Here is an 18656-nt window from a genome sequence, read left to right as displayed (position 1 = left end):
CCTTTTTGCTTCCATATAGTAGCAATCAGTGGCAATGAACTTCCCCATTGAAGGATTCAGTAGCCATATGGAAGCCAATTTCCCTTTTAACCAGAGGGCGAACATTCTTGCTGCTGGAACAGAGGCTATAAAATGACACTTTTTTGGCTTTGGTAATATTCCATTCAAATCTACCTAGAACTTCTCCAGACAAGCACGTCGGTTACAGAAAAATGGCAACTCACTATTGGAGAAGTCAAACCCAGACCTACTTAATGATTGGGTGGTATTGATATTCATTCATGTTGCTACAATAGGTCACAGGGAAGGCAACAGTTATGTTTTTCCTTAACACTTAAAACGTGTGTAATTCTTGCAGAAGAGATGCAAGCAGTTAAAACTTAAGAGCGTCACTCACAATGGTTTAGTCTAAGCATTTTGACAGGGCTCATCATTAGCAGTTTCAGGATTATACAACCAGGGCCCATAGACCCTTAAAACCTAGTTCTCCCAAAAAGGAAAGAAAGTAGTCTCAATGCAGAACTGGATTGATCATTTTAATCTATTTCAGGAAACTGACAATACAACAATGTTCCTTCCAGTTCTACTACATTCACCACAATGACAGGACAACCAGGAGCGGAGAGCCGGGACAATTTATTCGTAGATCCAGTTCTCAGCACAGCTCTTGTAGTCCACCAGCTCCTCAGGTTTGAACCACAGCGCAATCTCCTTCTCAGCACTGGCCACAGCATCGCTGCCATGAATGATGTTTCTGGAACAGCAGAGATGTTCAGTGCAGCAAAGATGCAGAAGCATGTTTTATGGCTTATCAACAGCCTTGTGCAATATGGAAGGGGGGTAATAATCAAATTGAATATGGATCCCAGGTTAGAAATACAGGCCTGTCATACAGCAAGAGACCACTTAAAATAGTCTTAATTATAAAAAGCAAATCTACACTAAATTATCAAAAGAAAAGTGAAACACATGAAACAGTGTATTTCCGTACCCCCCTGGCATCCCAGCTTGATAGCCAGTGTGCTTGAAACACCAAATCACTGACCTGTAACAAGCCAGTTTGAGGAGGTTTGGATTGAAAGGTTTCAATGCAGTTACTCACCTGCCAACCTGGATACAGAAGTCACCACGGATGGTGCCAGGCTTAGAATCTGCTGGATTGGTCTCACCCAGCATTACTCTGCCAGTCTTCACCACATTAAGACCTTCCCAAACCTTGAAGATAATTTTTACAAAAAGTTAGGAAACAATGATCCATATAATATTGGGGAAAACAAAAAAAAAAAAATCCAAAAAAACACCACACAGAGCACTAGAAAACTAAGTTACCATAGCCAGAACTGGTCCGGAGCTCATGTATTTCACAAGGCCACTATAAAATGGTCGGTCTTTCAGGTCAATGTAGTGCTCTTTCAACAGTTGTTCTGGAGCCTGTTCAAATAAAATGAAGTAGTTTAAAGTTTAAAAAAGTTAACAGGTGGTAAGGCTATAAAGTTTAAAAGGCAGTTCTTGCATTTTTTGCAAGAACATTTATTGCATCTTTATACATTGTAATTTAATACTGTGCACAGAAAAATATAATACACAACAGTAAATTATAAATGACTTTAAATACCACGTAACGTACTTCAGGGAAAACGTACGATGACCATTTCACACAAAAGGGTTTCATCTATTAAAATATAAAAATTGAGTCTTAATGGGAATAGGCAACTTACTACATTTTGGTGACAAGTACAGATACACACAAGCAGAAATCGAAAAAGGTGTTACATAAAGCAAGCAATTACTTAATGGTTTTGCAGTTTTAAAAGGCGGAAACCAATGTTGGAGTCAAGTCCACAGAATCTAGACAAGTCAAGACCAGGACTGTCCAAGACTGAGTCCTTATAGGTCCGAGTCCAGCAGAAATCTAACTGCTGGATATTTGGATAGTAATAATTGAGAATAATTACTAGTACTAATAATAATAATAATAATAATAATAATAATAATAATAACAACAATAATAACGGCGGCTGGTAAACAGAGGGGTGAGACATCCGAGAGCCAACTCTTATTTTCTCCCCCAACCATAACCCCCTGTATTTCACCTTTCCCATATACACGTATAACAGAAACGTTTTATAGTTCGTGCACACGATGTACTGTATTTAAGAGTTATTCAATTATCTTACTATTTAAAATCACAGTGTCTATTTCTTTCCAAAAATATAATTTGAGAATCTCCTTAAGTTGCACTGAATGATAGAACAGATTGTAAATGATAGTTAAGCTAAAAGGGAAACAGACAAATTACTGTGATAGACATTAATACTGTATTACCAATATAATTGTGGAACACAGGCATTTGTGGTGAACAACTGAACTAATAGGCAGACTCTTGCTAACTTAAACAATATTATTTGGGAATTGAATCAAGGACATTCGGGTCAAGGATTTATGCACAAACTATGTAGAGCCAAATGCATGCATCATGGGTGCAGACTGCGTTTAACCCAGGAATGGAATTCAATGAAGCAAGGATTTTGGATTGTAAAAAAATAAATCCCTGCTAAGAACACAGCTCCCTACAGACAATTTAAATTGCAATAACTGGGAAAAGGATCATTTGTTCTCATTATCAGGAATATGATTTTATTCAGTAAAAAATAACCTGCTTTACTCTTGGTTGTAAATGATTGTGTTAAAGATAACAGACACATTGTATTGTAAACTGGTAATAAGTGAAACCAAGTTGTGTGAAAGGTTAACTTGACTGGATGCTGTTCTATGGTCTCGGCCGAGTCCGAGTCAGAGTCCTGACAGTTAAAGTCCGAGAACTTTAAAATCCGGTCACGAGTCCTACAGCACTGGCGGAAACTGTAGCTACTAGTAGATTAGAGTTTTAAAATTTAAAAACAGAAATTGCGAGCCCAGCATCATTGCTACTATTGTAAAGAGGTTACAAAGGGTGAGAATGAAAAAGCACAACAGGAAATGGATTCCTACAGTGCAACACATTTTTTGTATTGAGGCTAAAAAGCTGTTTCAAATGAAAGAATAAAAAGGGCAGTAGACAGGATTGTAAAACCAGAGTACAAGCCCAAAGCCTTGCATCCTTTAATTACAAATAAAAGGATTCTAGAGTTAAAATCAAATCCCTGCTTGTATTCTTAGAAGAGGTGTTACCATTTTAGCATGCTAATGCTTTAACTTGACCAGCTGTCCTGAAGCACTAAGCCTGGGACAGGCATGCGCGGCACGCGGGGCATTTTGCAGTCTATCGCCGTCGTTGCTTTCATGTGGTGTTGGACAGATCAGCGCAAGACGATACCACTCTCGAATCCACAGTGATTTGTTTCTGACTGCCGCGTGGTACCATCAGTGGATTAAGCAATTACAGCCAAGTGCTGACATGTGCTTCCCAGGAAAAATGATGAATGAAACTGCAGTCTATGGAGATGCTCAAGAACCCTGAAGTGTTTGATCACTCCCACATGTCATACAAGGACAGGCAAGTCAGTATTTTATACATCACCCCTGATAAGAATCCTTCCTGTAGCCAATTTGATATTGCTATCATGGTTTGCCTTTATTATTTCTGTAGTTTACTAAACTGGCTGTAGCAGGATATATTTTCTTGCTTGCTGTCAGCAACTTATTGTATGTATCTTTGCAAAGCTGATTGCTCATTTCATACACCTGCATACAGATGACAGAAAAGCAAACCAGTGTTTTTATTTAGTAGATTATATGGGGAGCACTACAGCTATGGCCAAAACATTTACATCATGCCCTAGAGAATTAATAATGTTAAGTTACATATCGGCTTTGTAGTTTTCCAAAAAAATGAAAAGGTGACATTTTGAAGTTAATATGAAATACTATACTACTATTGTAGTTTCCAGTAGACTTTTGAGATAACATTTTATAGTTTTTTAGGATTGCAGGATGTTAAATAAAATATCAAAATTAATGTAGGGTGGTTTTTAATTTTTTTAAAAATTATGTCTGCAAAGTAATATTCTACTAGGTGATGCACAACTTTTGGCCATAATGTAAATTATATTTGAGTACATAACCCAGGGTGTGGTACAGACTACTACTGTACCATTCAATGTTTCTATATTGTAAGAAAAGTCACATATTGCATACCGCTCCTGTGCGTCCAGGTGCAGACTAGCGGTAGAGCACGCATAGCGGGCGGTTGGTTGGTTGGCTCTCTCAGCTTCAGACTACTGCGCATTCTTAACTAGATATTACGCCACCAAGAGTGCTCAACAGAAAATCCAGTATACATACTTGCTGGAACTTCATTGCAACCAGTTTGAATCCTTTCTGCTCAAAACGTTTGATAATTTCACCCATTAGCCCTCTTTGGACGCCATCTGGTTTGATTGCAATGAAGGTACGTTCTTGGTTTCCTGCCATTGTGCTGAAAAAAAAAAAAAAATGTTAATAAAAGTATGGTGCTGGAAAAAAAGCATTTTCAATTGTTCTTTAGGCAAAACTTGGTAGTTCTCTTAGTAAGCAACCCCCTATAGAAACGTACATGTTATATTGCATGCTTCATTTGGACCTGGAAACTTTAACATTGCTCCTATCCCCATACTGCACATAGTTATTTGCAAATTAAGCCGGCAACACACCATCCCGCCCATGCAGTTACAAACAGGCTCACCATGTTAAAAGAGCTACTTAAAGCCAACCACTCGAATTGTGTCACAGTGAATCACTGCGGCAGGAGTAACTCCGCCCACTGAAGAGCACTTTACTAATATGTATACCGGTATGTAACGCTCTGTACCTCTTCTCCATTTAGCTGCATGCAACAAAAAAGAAAAAGAAAAAAAAATCTCTTGTGCTACCGTCTGCAGCGGCAGTCTATATGCTCGCTCAAGCCCAAAGATTTACGCATAACATTGAAGAAACGCCCGCTTTCATTATTTGTACCAGTACTTTTCAATTAAACATAAGATTCAATTGTCAATTTAAAAATTTATGTTTCAGGCAGTTTGTGAAACCACACCTTGATTTTAATGCTTCCAAACACGCAATAAAAACATGATACACATTTAAAGGCGAATTAAGCAAAACATGTACAATAGCTATAGGAAGAGAAAAAAATATATATATTTTAAAACAAACAAAAAAGTTAAATTCTGGATTTGTAACTCAATTTAAACACAAAAAAGTATGTATTACAAAATGTAGCTATCCACCTACAGTTCTCGGCGAAGTGTCAAAAACATGAAATTGACAATGAACTACCAGAACTGCCATTTGGTCTGTATTGGAGAGTAGCTACATCGCATACCTCTACACTAGGCCTGCCACCAGTACATCTAACATTGTACAATACAGACGCGTAATCTACACAAACCAGCGGCGTTAGCATTTTATTTTTCTACCTTAAAACATACAAATGTGTCTATTTCTGTTTGGATGTAGAACAATTAGTACAACATGTGTCGGTACAGCAATCCGTGTACCAAGTTAACCATCAAAAAAATAGCTACAGACGTTATTGCATGTGTCAACTTTCCAGTAAACTATTATATATATCAAAGCAATTGATATTACCTACTATTAAATAGACCTTTTCAAGACTGACAGAAAAATGCTTGAGACGTCCAGACTATCAGCCAACAAGGGGCCTTCTGCACCACAGTTCGGCTTTAAATATGAATGATGGGCGGGGGATAAGGCGCACAAAGTCAGGTGGTTAACAAACCGCGTCTGTTTCTGTCATGTTGGCTCCAAGACACATGGTTCATTACACGGTAGACTTTTCTTTGGAGCCATAATGGCCTCAGTTGCATTTTTTTTTTAAAAAAAAAACTTCGGGCGGTGCGTGTTGCAGCCAGAATTCAGAATAAACTATTCCACCCAAAGGAGAGGGGAGGGGGTGGGGGTTACACTAAATCAGCATTTCCAATATTGACCAAATGTTTAAAACTGATAGCTACAGCCAAGAATAAAACAACACAGTCTAAAATAAGTAATATGTGAACGTGTCACAGGAAATGGAGAGAGGTCAAGTCGACTTGAATCTATGGGAACGTTGTCGTATCCCAGCGCAAGCTGTGCTTGCTGCGCGTGGCTGCTCTCAGTCTGACGTCACGCACAAACGCTATCGAGAAGCGTCTTCTGCAAACTGTGAGATGGAAGAGCTGCAGTGAAGCGCAACATGGAAGTAATAATTGGATACGAAGTTGCCGAGGAGATTGGTGCAATTGAAATCCCAGTACGAGCCGATGCTCAACAACAGCTTCACGGAGAAAGAAGAGAGTATGATAACACCGTGTAACTATTTATTTATTTGTTCCTGGGTAGTAAGTGTTATTTCCTAATTGCTTATGCCTCAAAAGTATAGAAAATGGCTATTATTTACAGTATAATCGTAAATCTCGAAAAACTACTTACTTCTAAGTCTTTTGTAGTTATTTTTGTATTACTTTAGTATAAATACATGTTAATTTGGATTCATATGTTGTTTTTTTCTGACTATGTGAACGAAAAGACACACATTTGCCCGTTTTCCCATTGGAAATAGTGATATTTTGAAATATCACTGCCCTGGTCACAAAAGCAAAGTTTGTGGGGAATAATAGCCATTTTCTATACTTTTGAGGCATAAGCAATTAGGAAATCACACTTACTACCCAGGAACAAACATTGTGTTACATAGTGTAATATTGTGATTGCCAAAATAAAGCGAATTTCATATTTCAAAAAGCATTTAACCACTGGTAGTAAAAGTTCTGGCATTATTATTATTATTATTATTATTATTATTATTATTATTATTATTATTATTATGACGATGATGACGATGATGAAGTGTGTTTGTATTTTTAATAACCGACACCATATGCATACGCAAGGACACACCTGCTAGGTACCCAGGCACTATCTTCAACTAACAACCCTGTTGCTCAGCACCAGAATAGGCAGTCCTCATGTGTGATGTGACTGACATTATGTATTGTGTTATTGTGTGTTACAGAAATGTACCAAAAATAGCACATGATGTTACAGAAGTGGTGCCACTGTACAGTGCACATTGTTTTCAGTCACTTCCTTCTAAACCCTTCTAAACTTCTGTGGAACAAAATGGTCTTTCGAGAATGGCCAACCAATTTGTGCCTGTCCAGGTTGTTCCATTTCCTTCTCAATATATCAGGTGCCGTGGTGTGGCCATACAGCTGGAACTCCTGGCAAATTCTTTGGAACATGTGGGTCTGCTGGAAGGTATAAAGGTCCCAGTACCGTCTCACAGACTCAGTGAGCAACAGTGTGGTGTCACGGGTTCCTGTATGAGAAATAGTGAGGAAAATATTAGTGCTTTAGGAGCATTACAACATTATGCCATGAAGTTGGTAGATTTAACAAGACTTCAATGTTGTACAGTTACTGTAGCTGTGCTTTGTAACATTGCGGTGTACCCATGATAGAATCTTACTACCTTCCTTATGGAATGGGGGGATGCTGCCTATGCTCTCTCTGGCACGTCATCTGTGTGGAAGGTTTCTAAAGGGGAGCATTAGGAGAGTGCAGTGGTCCATTTGAAAAACATTTGCTCAAACAATCATTCATATATAGCATTTGTGACAGTTTGGAATCTTGTTAATTATGCTTTAACAATCCACAAATCTTACTTTACATTTGCAAATACATGATATGTTGATTGTTATGATACTGGTAGCAGGTGCACCCTCTTTAGTTGGATCAGGCTTCTGACCACCTACAATAAATAAGGAACTTTTAATAAAAAACATTCAATTTTCTACCCAAATATGCTGGCATGCAGTGGATCTGGAATTACATAAAATGTCTCAAGTATTGAATTACACTTAACAGGAAAGCCATGCATGGGTTGTAAACAGGGTGGTGATAGGGCTGTATTAGGGTATTTAGGTCGTCATTAATGTTCCCTGAATATGATAATACATGAACGTGTATTAGAAATGTAACTAATGAAACTGCTGTGTCTTGAAAGGGGCCTCTGGTTTGCAGACATACTGAACTCTATAACCTACTGATTAGAGGACTGGCGCCTGAACTGAATTAGGCTGAGTGGACAGTTGAATTATGTATAGATAATTCACACTTGTAACAACAATCGTTTTGATGCAAGGAAGACATAAACTAGCGATGTCCCGGTGGAAAAGGACATTAAAACATCAAAGGACTGGGAGTTTAAAGAGGCAAGATACACAAATGACCTCATGAAAGCAGCCAATCAGCAGAGTGGAAAAGACTAAATCAAAGCGGAATTGAACATTTTGCGCTCCACATCGAATGCTGAATAAGGTGCTGTCACTCTACTAAGCAAAGCTGCAACTCCGGGACTGTGCCTAAAAACGGAACCAAGGCGGGAGTCTGCCTGAGAATGGACCCAAGACGAGGAAGCAAGCTGCAAGAGAGTCAACTGCCACAAGCAAAGAGACTGAGGCCCGGCGAGAAGACTACCGTAAGACTTACAGCGACTGTTATCAGACAAACCAGTCTGAGTCTGCTGTACACCTAAAAACCACTACCTGCGTAGCTAAACATTCAACGAAGAAGACAGAACGGACGGGCGCTGTTGTGAATCCTATACCGAGGACTGGAGACTTTGTTGCAGCTGTTTGGTGATTCTATCGAGAATTGAAACTTTGTTGCAGAGTCTGATCCAAAAAGTGGGATTGCAGACTTCGTTGCTGAGAAGAGAGTTTGTACTGGACATTACAACAGATTGAGTTTCCAAACCAGCGGACCAAAAGTCTAAGCTTCAAGGAACCGTGAATATAATTCCAATTGCATTTTCCTTTCATGGAACTAAATTAATTAATTGTAACACGTTCACATTGAATTGAACTGTTAATTATTTAGTTTGCACACCTTGCGTGTGAAATAACTTTTAGTGAAACTTGATGACGTAACTATAAGTAATCTACCTCATATTGTTATATGAAGAATTTCTTTAAAAGTAAACTTTCCATATACTTAATCTATACAACATTAATAAGTTTAATGTGATATATTCTTAAGATTGTCTGCATTATCTCAGGTGTACTCTGTGCACTGTTGTGGGCGTGTGTGAGCGAGAGAATAGCTACGTCACAGGTTGACTGCTGCTGCCTGCTGCTGATGTTTGTGTGGAGCCAGGCAGTGTCATATTTCAACTGCCTTCTAGTCAAGCATGAATGTAGTGAGAGCTGTGGAGTTGTGTTTTGTGCTCAGAGACTAAGAGATTTACTTTCTGACTTTTCTGATTTCTGTTTATTATTTGTGCACTTAGTAAAATACTACTGTTGATTAACCATTCCTTGTGTCTGTGCGTGAATGTGTGTTCATAGTAAATCATCGATCTTTGAAAAACGTCAGTTTAAATATTATTATTGAGAGAACTAATCAACCCAGATATTAAATTATCAATTATTGAATTGTTCCTACATACTATTATTATTATTTATTAATTTGGATGCAGCCTTTATCCAATCAACTTGCAAGATTTGCAATAAATCAAATACAAATTAATCAACAGCATACAGTCAGCATCATAATTATATGACAGCGAAGTTGTGACAGCGAAATAATTAATCTTGGTTATAACTCTCCCTCCCGACCTGTGAGGGTGTGTAAAAGGAACAGAGTGCTCCTGACAGGCTGGTCTGACAATTGGTATACCAAGTCATCATCCCAGACAGGAAGCGATGTGGCAACCATGGATTGGAAGATAAATGGTTGTACTCGCTATCCAAGGGGGCATGACTGACGGTACAAAAGGAGTTGTGGTTAAAAGATCTGTTTCTTTAACAGAATCCCACCAACTGGCACTGGCTTATTGTTAATTATACATATTATTTTTAAGTAATCCATTTTGAAAATACATTTTTGTATTTATATATTTTTTTAGTGGTATCTGTTTTGACATGGGTAAAAGCTGCACAGATACGGCAGGATTAAAGCGTGTGGCTGTGAAAAAGGGGCACAGATTCATGGGCTGATCCAGAGGAGCCCACCCCCTTTCGTTAAAAGTGTCATTAACAATATGTTGCGTATCAGGTATCCCCCTCCATGACGGTTGTGATCCCCTTTCATGAGAGTCTGGATTCACCCTTGAGATTCTGGTAACATTGAGAAGGAAGGCAGTCAGATGAAGCGAGATGAAATCAAAAGAATGAAACACTTGGAAACGGTGATGGCGCGGGGCGAGAAGAAAGACATCAAGAAGCATTTGGAGGAGTTGGTGTTTGGAGCAGAGGTCAAACTTCTTGAGAGGCTCAGCGCTGCAGAGGTGAGTTTCTTCTGATGAGTTGGCATGGAATGCATGTCCCTTTCTTTAAGCTAAAGTACAACCAGATAGCCTGTTTTAAAATGAAGATACATATGTGGTATAGCATGTTACTTTAACTGTGGCAAACATTTAGTTTAAACCATGCAACAAGTGTTCTGATCTTCCCATCTTTAAAAGGGGTTAACGGTATAGCAAAATACATCATTCCATTAGCTTTACTTGTCAAGCTCTTCTATGTAGTACCCACATGTGTTTTAGCCATACTAGGTTCGCAGTTTGGATGGCTTACTCCAAGTAGTCTTTATAGGTCGTTTCACCTGACAGGTAATAATAAGATTACATAACCAGAAGGATGGTTTTGGTTCTGTTTGTATTCAGACAAACCACATTCATTGAATTAATAAAGCACGCTAATATTCAATGTCCTTATATATAGATTCCTTAAAAAGAAAACAGTGGCAAATACACTTCTTGCTTACAGAAACACTTCACATTAATCGATGTTTGTGTAAGTAGGTTCAATAAAGCAATTTGAACTCCTTTCTCATCTTTCAATGAGTATGTATCATTTTTATTTACTGTACATATAAATATATATTTATATACAGTATATCTCCAAATTATTATTAACCATATTGCACAACTACACCACAGGGATTGACTAAAATCCTTGGTAGCTGTTGTATATACAGTGGAAGCCCTAAAGTATTTTTTATCTATAAATTAACAACAACCTTTATTCAACACACTTTGATAGCAGGTAGTGGTAAGTCCATCTGTATGTGGATCATATTTATATTTATCTTCAGAACTCATCACATTGGGATTACTCAAGCTCCTTCTCCACTGCAAATTTTTGAGGTAGCAACGTGATCTCTTGTATACATTGAAAATGCAGGGGATGTCTACAGAAAATTAAAGAAAGTAAAGTAATGTAATGCGTGTATTCAGAACCACTCTGTCTGTTTTTCCGTTTCCTGTTTGCAGACTGAAGGAGCTGTGAGTGGGAATCTGCTGGATGAAGACTCCAGTGATTCAGGAGTAGAAAATGAAGCTCCGTTCCAGGTCCAGTCTGCTCAGAAGGCTGCCTGGGAGGATGAGGACGACCAGGGGGGAGGAGATGTAAGTGTAAGCACGTGTGCTGTGGATTTTCAATAAAATACAGCAATGTATGGTAATTGATCTATTTGGAATGAAAGAGATATCTCCTTATTGTCAATTTTTCATTTATGATTTTTCTTTAAATTATTTGCAGTCATAGACCAAAAATCCCTTTGTACTGGTAGACGAGTGGATATCTGAAGTTCATACTTGTTGAGAGAGAGTTCAGAGCAGGCAGGGTCATCGGTGCTCATTAAGGAGGCAACTTGAAAAATAGAATGGCCTCCAAAATGGAGCATCATAGTATACAGATCTTATACTCATAATGAAATCTACCGGATGTTCAGTATATGTACAACAAGGCATCTTTTGTTGATATTTATAAAATAATAACTAATAGTGTTGGACGATAATGACATTTTCAGTTATTGATTATGAAACAATGGAACTGAAAAAGAAAAAAAAAAGTTTTCCAAAACAGACCAGGCAAAAGTTATCCAGCAATTTAGTACTTTAATTTACAACACAGAACTCAGTAGCATTCATTTCCAGAATATCTCTAATCAAGTGCCTTCTTGTCTTGTGCTATGTCTTCTAAGACTAATGGTATTAAATGCCAGTGTTTACAATCCTGTACCAGAGTGGGAGTGATTGGCTGCTGGTTCTCAATAAATCTCATGATCATTGATGCATCCTGCAAAAATATTAAAACACATTTAATCAAAAAAACACCACACATATATAAATATGTAAGATACATTATATGAATATGTGTTTACATTTGTGATAAATATCTTTAAGATGTAGCATTACTTTGATTCATGAAAAAGCACTTAAGACCTCAGTCTCATGTTCATATTACTGTTCATTCAAACAGTTATACAGTCAGTAGGGGTTGTTTTTCAAAGAGCAATAAAATGAGGATGTAAGGAAAAAAAACACTTGCTGATATAAACCTATTTGCGTTCAATGAGAGAATGGGAGTCCCTTTTGCTTTCCCATCAATATTGCCCTGTATGATATGCAATATTGCATATTGTAAAGCTGGAGGTCCAAGCACACCAAATCTGCCCAGCAACACATCCCCGTTTCCTGCACTGATACACTGGGTTTATCAATAAAAACAATGGAAATAAAACAAAAAAACCCACTTTATTCTACATTACTTTTTAATCTATAAGATTTGCAACTGAAAAAAACTGACAAACAATACATATAAAAATGTTTATTCACTTTTATATGTTTTAAGAAATACAGTGAACACAGGGTTTGAAGTCAAAGGTGGCTTATGGACACCAAATATTTCTTTGGGCCCCCAAAAGTGCACCACCATTTTTACTGTTAAAGAAATTGAAAAACGCTGCAAATTGCAATCTCTGTTAACTGAATTATTACCAAGGCAATAAATAAATAAAAACCACAATGTCTACTTTTATGTGTTGTGTTGCTTGAAAAAATACACACATGAAAAAAATGTTGAACTTAAACTACTGTGTGACATCCTTTGCTTTATAACTAATTCAGTATCATAAAAAAACAGAAAACTTTATATAATAGTCTGTTATGAACATCTCATATTTGAGTAAAGCGCCACAATGTCTTTTGAGCAATATTTAGTAAATATCTTTCTCGTAACTTTCTCTCCTGCTGATGGAAACAGTATAGACCTATTTCAGTTTAAAGGTTCTTTTGTCAAAATAAAATAAATCAGTTTACTTCAGTTGACATGTACAGGATCCCCCGCAAAGCTTCCAAGTACACTGAGTACTGTAATGGAAGCTGACAGGAGCTCAATGGAAATCAGAATGATTGAGAAGTGCATTAATTTAACAATATGAAATACCACACACCAAGCGGAACTGTATGCATTTAACATACAATCTACTTTCATTATGCAAACCAGACAAAGTGTTATACAAGAACCCCCACTGATAAATGACAAAATCCAGCCAAGCCGGTTCATTAGAGAAACAAACAAAATGGGAGAGCAAGCTGTTCCGCTGGATACATGTCGTTATCATTAGAATGTGTAAACTAATCAAGCAGTGGCAGTCTAGTAATACATCTCCCTTATTTTATTTGTGCCACACCTGTCTATTTATCAGAAGACTTTGCCACAGTGTTGTGTTTCTGTTTTTTTTTTTTAGTTAGTTTTTTTTAGTTTAATTTTTAGTTAGATACAGATTAATGCAGTGAATAATCATGTGTAAAAACAAAAATGGACCCAAAATGGCAGCTGTTTTAGGTCACAGCTCAAAACGTACTGTTAGATTTTGCCAGAGGAGATCACTTGACACTTAAAATATGAAGCTGGTATCTGAAATGGTTTATGAGACATTAATAGTTCTAGTATCGGTGATATTAACAATGACAGTTTGACAGAAACAGATGTTTTTAAACCTTGGTCACACGAGCAGCTTTTATTGACGGCACCAAGATGGGAACAGCTCTCTCAAGTGTTGCCTTGTGTGACCGACCCCGTCCAGTCAACAAGGTTCCTTTAAGGCTACAATATAATTAATTATTCTGCTTGACATGGTCAGATAGGGCGGCACGGTGGTGTGTTGGTTAACATTGCTCCCTCACAGTGCTAGGGTCCTGGGTTCAATTCCAGCCTAGGGGTCTGTCTGTGTGTGGTTTGCATGGTCTCCCTGTGTCTGCATGAGTTTTCTCTGGGTACTCTGGCTTCCTCCCACAGACTAAAGACATGCTGTTTAGGTTGATTGGTCATTCAAAATTGCCCTCTGTGTGTGTGATGTACTCCAATGGACTAGCATCCTGTCCAGGGTGTAGTCCTGCTTGGCAGCCTGTGTCTGCCAGGGCACTGCAACCCTATGGAAATGGTTGGATGCTTTTGAAGGATTAAGAGCAAACTATGTTTTAAAATGTTTAATAGTGCACATGGAAATAACTATAGATAGGATGCAAAGTTGAAAAGGCTTCATAAAACAACTTATGTTGAAAAGTAATGTGAGTAAAAATAAAGTAGATAGTAAAAAATCCTTTTGATAGGGCCATAATTTTATTACATTATGCAGGAGACACTTCTCACAAGCACGAGTCAGTGTTCTGATGATACATGAATTCACATAAGCTTATATAGAATGTAAGTCATTACATATTCACCAGACATGGAATCAGGTACACCCCCGCTACTGTGTACCTGTGTACAGTGCTTACAAACTTCTTATTGTATGATACAAGACAGATGCTTTTTCCCTTCCCTGTTTGAGCAACTGTGGTTACAAGTCAAGGTCTTTGGGATAAACATCCAAGCTTTGTCCATCCTGTTTCTTCCCTTGAACCGTGTGGTCCATTTCTTGTCGCAGATAAGTTTAGTTTTCTAGTGAAACCTGCTAACATCTCCCCTTTATTCAGGGCCGATTTAACAGAGCCTCTACAAAGCCTGTTTCTCATGTTTTAAACTCGATTTCATATTCTTTCATGTTTTCCAAAAGGATGTTGTAAAAACCAACAATGTGTTTATGACCGTTTATTTTGATCATACCTATTACAGTAGACTCCCATTAATTTGTGTTTCGATAATTTGATTTAATACAGTACATTAGCAAAATGTATTAGGGTGAGAAATCATCTGATCTGTGTTTAAGTGGGTATTTGTGTGCTTTATTAGTGCGGAAATCAGCGTATCTGTGCAGAAGCGGGCAGTCATCATTTAATATAATACGTGGGAAAGTGCTACATATGGGGGTTTATGCATCCTTTACAGAATTGACATATACAGTGCCTATAGTAAGTATTCACCCCCATTGGACGTTTTCACAGTTTGTTTTGTTACAACCTGAAATCTTCATACATTTAAATGGGATTTTTTTTCCTTTCATTTCCCAATTTAAATGCATCATGATTTCCTATAGGCACTATATATATATATATATATATATATATATATATATATATATATATATATATATATATGTGTGTGTGTGTGTGTGTTTACAGTTCTGTATTTTTTATTTCATTTTTCTTTATTGGTACTTTGTGCAGTGAATCAAAGGTAACATATTTCTTTGAAAATGTATATAAATAAGCACACTTCTTTATGGAAAAAAACATGTTGATGCCATTTTTTTTATAAACACTGCAAAAAAAAAAAAACATGGGTGTGGAAAGCATTACAATTAATTGTGTATGAAAATAATTAACTAAAGACTTTTTTACACTAAATAAAATGATTTATACAAAAAACACTGTTTTTTCTTTGCATGAAAGTGTCAATATCCTGTCAAATTCCTACAAGCATTTCCATTTATTTTGCCTACTTTTAGCCTGTAGTCTGCCTTGTTATTATCAATGTTACATAAAGCAGTTTTTTCTTTGTCTGCTGCAGAAGACTGGTAAGAACAGCTTATACTGTATACCTTTGGGACTTTAAACATTGGAAGGTATCAACAATTAAGTAAAACAAATGACCCTTTTTGTATGGTATGCTGATTACTGCAGTACAGTGTATAAGAATGGGGTATACCCCAAACTTACCGGCACAAGGTATGTATTCAGAACAGAGAGGGAACACTTGCATGGTGCCTGCCAGTAGCCAGTTTCATTTGAAGAACAAATAGTGTATACTGGGGAAAACATAGCTGCATTAGAAAGCCGTCTACTAGTTACAAACTAATTACAGCCAAAGCTGTCCTTTTACCACTTGCCTATCTCAATATATAGATTGACATTTTTTTATTCACATTTTGTGCACCAGTGTACAATTATGATTCTCAGTCAAATGCAATAAAATTGCCATTAAAATGATATATTCCACATGCTTTGAGAATGTCTGCATGTGGTACACTACTGGATTCAATTATTCTGTCAGTTAAATTCCTTTACTAATATTGTCCACGGAAACTTACTGCTCCATGATCCAGACCGAGATGAACCTATATTCAGATGTCACTTCAAGGTATGGTTTCAATTTTTAACATGGATCATTTACCCTGCTAAATGTATTATTTTATAAGTTCACCCCCCACCCCCCCTTTAAATACATAGATGAGATTCACTCTATGATATCTACTTTCAGTTGAATATAAAAGGCTGCAGAAAGCCAAGTCGGGGTAGTATTTAAGTCGACAAACACTCACAGAAGTGCTATAAATATGATGCTGAAGAGAAGACAGAGCTCTTATGCTAAAGGGCCAATTCATCTCTCTCTACCAGGGGAAGCTGCTTATTTTGCTTTAAAGGTGTCTCCAATTTGTTGTTTTTTGCTGAAACTTGAATTCAGGCAAACTGAAATAATGCAACAGCTAAACTAAGTCAACATCAAACATGTTATTCTTAGAACAGTTGACTCCTGTTGTTGGCAGAGATAAAGATAACTGAGGTAAAGCTGCTTAACTCAGTAATCTTTCTTACTGAGTTCCTAAAGGTAGTTTAGTCGTAATTACACTGTAAACATGGCTAATGGACGAACTAGAGAAGTAATTCACAGAATATTTTTGTCAGCTCAGTAAATGCATAAAGACAGCATTTTCTAAAACTCTTTTTCATTACAATAGAACCTCAAAGTTTCAAACACATTTGACAGTTTTCAAAAGTTTTAAATGGGACTGTGAGTTAAGTGTTCCTGAGAAATTACAAGAAAACTAAAAAGGAGAGCCATGTTTACCTGGAGCCTTGTTTCTGGCCTTTAGTAGTGCATTAGGTTGGCAGGTCAGTTAAGTGTAGTGTTTGTAACATTGAAACTCCACCGTTTTATAAATGTGATTGTGGACAGTGCACATGAAAGAATCAGTATAAATCACCTGATAGCTTTTGTCTATTTCTAAAAATAATCTGATTGCCTTTAAGACTTTCCTATTTCACTGCAGGACAAGCGGTTGTCTGGGATTTTGTATTGTACATTGCTATTCATAAGTGTCAACTGTAATCCTCTTTTTGTTTGCATGTAGTACCAATCGATAGAAATTAATTTCCACAGAGGGATTCAGTAGCCATATGGAGGCCAATTTTTCTTTTAAACAGGGCACTGGTTTCTTCCAAGTACTTTTGACAGGACTCATCATAATCATTTTCAGGGTTATTTAACAGGTACCACAGACTCTTATAACCTAGTTCTCCAAAAGTGAAGGAAAAAAAAAACCTCACAGAATTGGGCTGATAATTTTATTAAGTGTTCTGCTTTCAGGAAACCGCCAATACAAATGTTCCTTCCAGGTCTATTACATTCACCACAATGACATGACAACCAGAAGTGGAGGGCTGGGACAGTTTACTCGTAGAGATAGCTCTCAGCGCAGCTCTTGTAGTCCACCAGCTCCTCAGGTTTGAACCACAGCTTGATTTCTTTCTCAGCACTGGCCACAGCATCACTGCCATGAATGAGATTTCTGGAACAGCAGAGTGACAATCAGTACAGAAAAGATACCGAAGCTTTTTTTTATGGGAACCTCTCTTCCCTTTTTTTAAATACAATTTTGAATATGGATCCAAAATTTTTAGCAAGTACTAGAAGGCCTGTCTCTTAAACAGTGAGAGGCCACTTCTTAAAATAATCAGAAAAAAATAAAGTATATTATCTTTAGCAAAATAAAAGTGAAACACACGAAACAGCATATTTCTCTACCCCCTGGCATCCCAGTTTGACAGCCAGTGTGCTTGAAGCACCAACTCGCAGATCTGTAATGAGCCAGTTTAAGGAGGGTTTGGACTGAAAGGTTTCAATGCAGTTACTCACCTGCCAAGTTGCATGCAGAAGTCACCACGGATGGTGCCAGGCTTGGAGGCTGCTGGATCGGTCTCACCAAGCATTACTCTAACAGTCTTCACCACATTAAGACCTTCCCAAACCTTGAAGGTAATTTTTATAAAGAGGAAGGAAACTTAATGATCCATACAATGTTGAAAGGCATGAATTTGTATTAAAAAAAGATAAATAAATTAAAAAAAAAACACAAAATTACCATAGCAAGAAGTGGTCCGGAGCTTGTGTATTTTACCAGGCCACTGTAAAATGGTTGGTCCTTCAGTTCAATGTAGTGCTCTTTCAACAGTTCTTCTGAAGCCTGTTGAAATAAATTGTTAATAACTGAACTACTTAATCAGTGGTAAGGCTGTAAAAAGTTTTTAAAAAGTTGCAACACAGATGTAATGTTTTAGTGGATTACACAGGTTCACGCAACCAGTTCATTTAAACTTAAAGGCTGATACTTGAGGGATCTGATCACAACAAGATAAGCCCTCTCAAAAATGTAATCAAAGAGCAACCTTACTATTCTAAACCTACTGCTAAAGTAAGACAATGTAAACTATCCTGCATAGCGGCTTG

At 37.3% G+C, this 18656-nt stretch overlaps 3 protein-coding genes across 5 annotated transcripts in view; 1 reads left to right on the top strand and 2 right to left on the bottom strand.

The window, feature by feature from the left end:
• Positions 1-523: 523 nt before the first annotated feature.
• LOC121296076 (nucleoside diphosphate kinase A 2) lies at positions 524-5676 on the bottom strand. Of its 2 annotated transcripts, none has more exons than XM_041221253.1 (5): positions 5570-5676; positions 4285-4417; positions 1330-1431; positions 1103-1215; positions 524-754 (listed from the first exon to the last, which is right to left on the bottom strand). In XM_041221253.1, exons 2-5 carry the CDS (start codon positions 4411-4413, stop codon positions 637-639), a joined length of 462 nt encoding a protein of 153 aa, XP_041077187.1. In that variant the 5' UTR covers positions 4414-4417; positions 5570-5676; the 3' UTR covers positions 524-636. The 2 variants fall into 2 exon arrangements, with proteins under 2 accessions (XP_041077187.1, XP_041077185.1); XM_041221251.1 differs by having other exon boundaries at positions 5566-5672.
• A 4036-nt stretch (positions 5677-9712) lies between these two features.
• On the top strand, positions 9713-11528 carry LOC121296240 (U3 small nucleolar RNA-associated protein 18 homolog). The gene is made up of 3 exons (XM_041221582.1): positions 9713-10267; positions 11255-11389; positions 11523-11528. The coding sequence occupies exons 1-3, from the start codon at positions 10127-10129 to the stop codon at positions 11526-11528; spliced, it is 282 nt and encodes a 93-aa protein (XP_041077516.1). The 5' UTR covers positions 9713-10126.
• Positions 11529-17480: 5952 nt separating this feature from the next.
• Positions 17481-18656, bottom strand: part of LOC121296075 (nucleoside diphosphate kinase A-like) — a 6863-nt gene continuing 5687 nt past the window's right edge. For both annotated transcript variants that reach the window (XM_041221249.1, XM_041221250.1), the window contains exons 3-5: positions 18292-18393; positions 18066-18178; positions 17481-17718 (exon numbers count right to left, since the gene is read on the bottom strand). In XM_041221249.1, the coding sequence (XP_041077183.1) occupies positions 17601-17718; positions 18066-18178; positions 18292-18393 (333 nt within the window). In that variant the 3' untranslated portion in view covers positions 17481-17600. The remainder of the gene's footprint in view (positions 17719-18065; positions 18179-18291; positions 18394-18656) is intronic.

Source organism: Polyodon spathula, chromosome 21 (genome assembly GCF_017654505.1).
Source record: "Polyodon spathula isolate WHYD16114869_AA chromosome 21, ASM1765450v1, whole genome shotgun sequence".
In the NCBI taxonomy this organism is placed as follows: Eukaryota; Metazoa; Chordata; class Actinopteri; order Acipenseriformes; family Polyodontidae; genus Polyodon; species Polyodon spathula.
The sequence above is the reverse complement of the archived record's forward strand: the minus strand, read 5'-3'. Positions and strand labels throughout refer to the sequence as shown.

Coding starts and splice junctions, on each gene's coding strand:
- LOC121296076 (XM_041221253.1), bottom strand. CDS start 4,413: ATGGCAGGAAACCAAGAACGTACCTTCATTGCAATCAAACCAGATGGC. Junction 1,432..4,284: donor TTGCAATGAAGTTCCAGCAA/GTATGTATACTG, acceptor TTATTTGAACAG/GCTCCAGAACAACTGTTGAA. Junction 1,216..1,329: donor CCGGACCAGTTCTGGCTATG/GTAACTTAGTTT, acceptor ATTATCTTCAAG/GTTTGGGAAGGTCTTAATGT.
- LOC121296240 (XM_041221582.1), top strand. CDS start 10,127: ATGAAGCGAGATGAAATCAAAAGAATGAAACACTTGGAAACGGTGATG. Junction 10,268..11,254: donor AGAGGCTCAGCGCTGCAGAG/GTGAGTTTCTTC, acceptor TCCTGTTTGCAG/ACTGAAGGAGCTGTGAGTGG.